Source organism: Muscardinus avellanarius (assembly GCF_963383645.1).
Source record: "Muscardinus avellanarius genome assembly, chromosome: 10".
Classification (NCBI taxonomy): domain Eukaryota; kingdom Metazoa; phylum Chordata; class Mammalia; order Rodentia; family Gliridae; genus Muscardinus; species Muscardinus avellanarius.
Genome location: NC_137796.1, coordinates 67,864,698 through 67,870,762, shown reverse-complemented (window position 1 = coordinate 67,870,762; position 6,065 = coordinate 67,864,698). Strand labels below are relative to the sequence as shown.

At 42.5% G+C, this 6,065-nt stretch overlaps 1 protein-coding gene and 1 pseudogene across 2 annotated transcripts; both read right to left on the bottom strand.

Moving 5' to 3' along the window:
• Positions 1 to 322: 322 nt before the first annotated feature.
• LOC308268664 (putative monooxygenase p33MONOX) lies at positions 323 to 2,711 on the bottom strand (annotated as a pseudogene). Its single transcript has 2 exons — positions 2,678 to 2,711; positions 323 to 880 (listed from the first exon to the last, which is right to left on the bottom strand). The product of its transcript is annotated as a putative monooxygenase p33MONOX (transcript).
• Positions 2,712 to 3,814: 1,103 nt separating this feature from the next.
• On the bottom strand, positions 3,815 to 5,776 carry USP29 (ubiquitin specific peptidase 29; the record flags this gene model as incomplete). The annotated part of the gene is made up of 1 exon (XM_080703774.1): positions 3,815 to 5,776. One exon carries the CDS (start codon positions 5,774 to 5,776, stop codon positions 3,815 to 3,817), a length of 1,962 nt encoding a protein of 653 aa, XP_080559900.1.
• Positions 5,777 to 6,065: the final 289 nt, after the last annotated feature.

Here is a 6,065-nt window from a genome sequence, read left to right as displayed (position 1 = left end):
GGGTTAAAGAATTCTTGGTATTTCTGTATGATATAAATATGCTGCAGAGCCGGGCGTGGTGGCGCACGCTTGTAATCCCAGCATTCAGGAGGCGGAGACCTGGAGGATCATGGTTCACGGACAGCCTCAGCTACTTAGTGAGGTCCTCTGCAACTCAGTGAGACCCGGTTTCAAAATAAAGAATAAAAAATAGGGCAGTGGGTGTAGCTCAGAGGTCAAATGCCCCTGGGTTCCATCCCCAGACCCTCAAAAAAAATATGCTGCAGGACTACATAATAAATATCTGTTGTACTTCCAAGCCTCGGGTCCCCCATGTCCTTCTTTACTTTCTTTGTCTTCCTCTCTCTCCATTCTTCAGTCCCAACCCCTGGGCTCCTTTGTAGGCCTGGGTGGCCAAACCTCTAGAATCAACTTCTGAAGGGGGGTCTCAGTCCAAATAGGCTTCATTTGCCTGATGAGTTTCTATCCTTATCCATGGTTCTAAGATGTGGGCCAGGGAATGCTGTAGAGGAAACAGAAGTGAGCCAGCCTCAGGGGCTCTGCTTCGGGGAAGAGTGAGGGGTGCTGCTTGGGGTAGACTGGGCTGATGCAGCTGCTGCTCTTTTCTTGTCTCTACACTCTGCAGCTTTAGACTGGAACGCTTCTGCCACTCGGAGGTACTTGGTCTCCTGGGTGGTAAGGCCCTTGTGAGGTGTGCAGCCAGCATCTCTCATCCCTTCCTGTTGCTCAAAATGATTAACGCTGACGTGGTTCTGTATCGTGATCAGAAAATGCATAATGACATGGGTAGCTTTAGTCTTCACCATTGGGACCTTGTCTGTACTGTCAGTGACCGTTGACAGGGTTATGGCAGCAGGGGGTACATTGGCCTCTGCTTCTTCTACCAGTCACTTCGGGTTATCTTGTAGCCATTGAAAGACTGGAATCTACATACTTTTTCTAGATAGAATTTAGAGCTGAGTCCCTGCCACCTGTTTTCCTGCTGCTGCCAAACTGCCTGCAGCTACAACTCCAAAACTAGAGAGGATCTGGGGGTCTGTGGCTTCCCTTACATTTTCTTTTGAGATGTGTCTATTTAGTTCAACTTTGCATTTTTTTTTTTACTTTTTATTTTTTTGGTACTGGGGTTAGAACCCAGGGGCATTATACCTCCAAACTACATCCCCAGCCCGATTTTCTTAGTCTTTTTATTTATTTTTATTTTTATTTTTTTTTGCGGGTCTGGAGATGGAACCCAGAGGCATTTGACCCCCTTCCCTGTTTTTTATTCTTTATTTTTGAAACAGGGTCTCACTGAGTTGCAGAGGACCTCACAAGGTAGCTGAGGCTGTCCACAAACCATGATCCTCTGGTCTCAGCCTCCCAAATGCTGGGATTACAAGCGTGTGCCACTATGCCCGGCATTCAATTTTGCATTTATTGATTAGGTTATCTGTGTATTTGGCGTTTTTGAGTTGTGTTTGTGTGTATGTGTGTGTTGTTGCTGGGGTTTGAACCCAGGGACATTCTTTGAGCTAAACCCAAACCCCATTCTAAATTATTTTTATTTTATTTTGTGTGTGGTATTGAGGATCGAACTCAGAGGCATTCTACCTCCGAACTACACCCCCGGCCCTTTGTTTTTATTCTTTACTTTGAAACAGGGTCTCACTAAGTTGCAGAGGGCCTCACAAGTTGTTGAGGCTGGCCGTGAACCTGTGATTCTCCTGTCTCAGCCTCCCAAGTATTGGAATTACAAATGTGTGCCACCACATCCAGCCCCCAGCCCTATTTTTTTATTTATTTTGAAACAGGGACTTGGTAGGTTGATCAAAGTCTTACTACTTGTTGAGGCTGTCCTCAAACCCGCAATCCTATCTCAGCCTCCCAAGTACTGGTACTACAGGCATGTACCACTGCACCTAGCTTATTTATTATGAAATAAAGTCTAGCTAAAGTACCACATGCTGGCCTATAACCCACAATCCTCCAGTCTCAACCTCCCAGGTGTTGGGAATATAATTGTGTGCCATAGCGCTGGCTTTGAGTCTTTGTATATTCTGAATGTTCATTCTATTATTTATTATTTATTGTGGTACTGGGGATTGAACCCGAGTATTCTACCTCTGAGCTACACCCAAAGCCCTTTTTATTTTATTTTATTGTGGTATTGGGGATTGAACCCGGAGGCATACTACCTCTGTGCTACACCCCATCCCTATTTTATTTATTTTGAAACAGGGTCTATTAAGTTGCTAGGGGCCTCCCTCAACGGTGGACACTCTAGCCTTAAACCTTCAGTCCTCCAATCGATAATGCCTTCAATTTTAGAGGTTGTTATCTTTATTATTTCCCCTGCCCCTGGTTAATGCTCAGAAAGGTCAAACATACATGTAGGTGGCACACAGAGAGGTAGGTGGGTAACATATTTATTTTGCTTGCAAAAAGAAGCAGCTCACAAGACTTCACTTGTCAGAAACAAGAGTGATTTATTAGGAAGGAAAATAGATTATAGGAGCCAGCATAGAAATAAAAATGAACAATAATATCAAACTACAGCATGGCATATACAGTATATACACTCCCCAAATCAGGGTAAACAACTTTGGGCTTCCTGGGCTGAGAAGTCGCTACAGGCAGCCAACCTTCAGGCTCCTAATTGGAATGGTCCCGGGTAGAGTTCAGATTCTCCCCCAACCCCAAGAAGAGACTTTGAACTTGGTAGTTCCCATGGAGTAGTCACCAAGTTCCCATACGTTATATGAATATGCTTTTTTGGTCTGGGAATTGAACTCAGAGGCATTCTACCACTAAGCGACACACCCAGCTCTATTTTTTTATATTTTGAAACAGGATCTTATTAGGTAGATGAGAGTCTCACTACTTGCTGAGGCTGTCCTCAAACCTAAGATCCTCCTGTATTAGCCTCCCAAATACTGGGATTAGAAGGGTGCGCCACCATGCCAACTGCAAAAAATATTTCAAATTATAATTTACAAATTTTATGTACATAAATGAACACATTTATTTCATTATGTGTGCCATCTTGAAAGGAAAACACACCAAACCATCAGGAGTAGAATTATGTATATCTATTTCTATTTGTTTATAATTTTCTCCTTTTCTTAAATGCTAAAATAAGTTTTTTGAGGGGTGCTGGGGATTGAACCCAGAGACATTCTACCTCCAAGATAAATCCCTATCTCCAGCCTTAATTTATTTTTTATTTGGAAACTGACTGGGTCTTGCTGGGTTGCTGAGAGCCTTGCTAGACAGGCAAAGGCAGGAGGATCGTTGGTTCAAGGCCAACTTCAACCACTTAGCAAGATTGTTTTAAAGTAAAAATAAAAAGGTCTGAGGATGTAGCTCAGATGTAAATAACCCTGGGTTCAACCCCCAGTCCCAAAACTAAAACAAAACAAAATGGAAAAAACAACCATAAAACTCTATCAGCCTGAGTTATGAGATCTAGATCTCTTATTATACATCTATATTTTTTTTTGCAGTACTAGGGATGGAGGCCAGGGGCAATCTACCTCCGAGCCCCACCCCGCATCCTATTTTTTATTCTTTATTTTGAAACCAGCTCTCACTAAGTTGCAGAGGGCCTCACTAAGTAGCTGAGGCTGGCCACGAACTGCAATCCTCTTGTCTCAGCCTCCCGAGTACTGGGATTACAAGCGTGCACCACTATGCCCAGCTTATAATAAATATTTTTCATTAAGCTTTCATTTTGAGCTATTTGTTTCTGGGCAAATTCAGTTTTTCTTCTATAGAGAAAATGGGATGGAGTGATGTGACCAAGGGGGCCCGTGAAAGATGCCGTCCTCTATTTTCACTGGGAAACTACTGCAGCCTGTGCACCCAGTACCTCAGAACTTGCCGCCTTTTGCAACAGTGCCTCAAAAATCTCATTGTGCATGTAAAAAAAAATGTAGCCAGTACAAGCCCTCATCTTCTGAATCATGGCCTCTGGGATTTCTGACACCTTCATATCATTATACGTGAGCCATGCCTGCTTTCTAAAGTCGTAAGTATCGCTGACGTAGTGGCCTGAATCTTGGGATAGCCCAATGTGGCTGACAATACTGATGAGCCTGTACGCCTCGATAGGTTCTGTCTCCACATGTTTGGGCCCCTTGGCCCTATCTACTGTACTTTCCCCATCTGAACTGCTTTTGTTTTCAAGGTTCTTATCAGATCCTGATGCATCAACAAAATTTAGGTCTGTTTTCTCAAGTCTTAATTCTGTCACTGTACTCAGTTCCTTGTCTGTGTGTTCCCAGATTCCCAATACATTCATTTCCTCATCATTCTTAAGTTCTGTATATTCAGGCACCTCTTGAAAGTGAGCCTCAGTAAGACCTGTATCCGGAATGCCAAAAGATGGTCTCTCATCCATCGCCCAGTCAGCTCTTGGCTGCCTCTTTTCCCCGAGGGGCCTATTTATTGAGTTATCCAGCTCTGGTTCCAGTTTAGAAGAATTTTTTAGACTTACTTCTTCATAGATGCTCTGGAATTTTTGTAGTTCGGCACCCATGTCTGGTTCAATGTGTAGAGCCAGGGAATCATGGGGTTCTGAGATCAACTTGGTAGAAATCATCTCTTGAGAGAAGTTCAAGACATCATCATTCCCGACAGGTTCATTACTGTACAAGGGGTGTGGCGGTTCTGTGTCTTCGTTGCAATGTGAAGATAAAGTTAAATACTTGGAAATCTCAACTTTTTGGCTGTTCTTTACCAGTAACAAAGCACTGTTAAAGCTATAGCGTTTCAGGTGAACAATAAGGACTCTAGGGAGCCTACTAAACTTGCAGCTTAAAATTGAACTCTTGTGCTGACACTTATTACAGTTATACTCAAATTCTTCTGGTTGAAAGAAATTATCAAAATATCTTTGAATAGACATGGGCAGGGGTAGTGCTTCTTGGTGCAGGTTGATGGAGAGATAATTATTTGGTTCTTTCTTGAGAATGACCTGACCACACCCTTTGCAAAAAATGGAGGTCTGCGTTTCAAACTCAAAATTAGCGGCCACAGGACAAATTAATACTTTGGTGGCACCGTTACCAGCATACATCTGTGGAGGCAAGTTTGCATCCCCACGTTCTCGCTCAGAATTCGAAATGATATTTAAATATTCAATGTCCTCTTTCAACTGATATAGACACTGGCTTAAGAATTCATGGGCATCATTCTGCATGTTGCCAGAAAATATTTCCGAAACTGCAGAAATGGCATTTTTGACACTTAAGAGTAGCTCTCCCTTTGTCTCTACCTTAGAGATGTCCTTTAAGATGAGCAAGTGGCTCAAGGGTATAATAAGAGCTTCTGAGCAGAAGTCCTCCAGTGGGAGACCTGGCTTGAGTAAGTCATCAGCAAACGATGGAATTGCAAACAGGGATTGCAAAATTGCATTCATGTAACAGGTATTTCCCAAATTTGGAAAGCCTTCCCATCGTTGCTCTGGGTGGCCTTCTGATTGTTGCCCTGGGTGAGAGCCAAGGGAATCCTGGGCTTTATTCTGCATTGAGTTGTCCTGCACAAGTTTTGATTCCATTGGAAAAGCCAAGTTTTCTCTGGAAGAGAGAGCCTGGTTTGCAAGAACAATCTTCGCTAAGTTAGGACTTATATTATGATTGGTCTTGAATGGAGGTCTGGGTTTTGAATGTTTATCCTTTTCTCGATTTTTTAAACCTAATGGTTTCTCATTATCACTTCTTACAGATTTCCTGGCATTTGTATTGAATTTCTTGTTTTGTTTGGGATTATTTTCTTCCTGGGAGTCCTTATTCATCTTGAGACCAGATGATAGCATTTTTCTTCCTCTTTTTGCCTTGATTTTCTTTTTCTTCTTCTCTTTTTTTTTTGGTGGTACTAGAGATGGAACTTCAGTGCTGAGAGCCTCACTAAATTTCTGAATCTGGCCTCAAACTTGTGATCCTTCTTTCAGCCTCCCAAGTACTGGGATTACAGGTATGGGTCACTACACCTGGTTGATTTTCTAATAAGCAATGTTTAAACAAGTCTTGGTGATTTTGATATAAACAAAATCTCCTGAAGAATTGATGTCCCACTTATTGAAG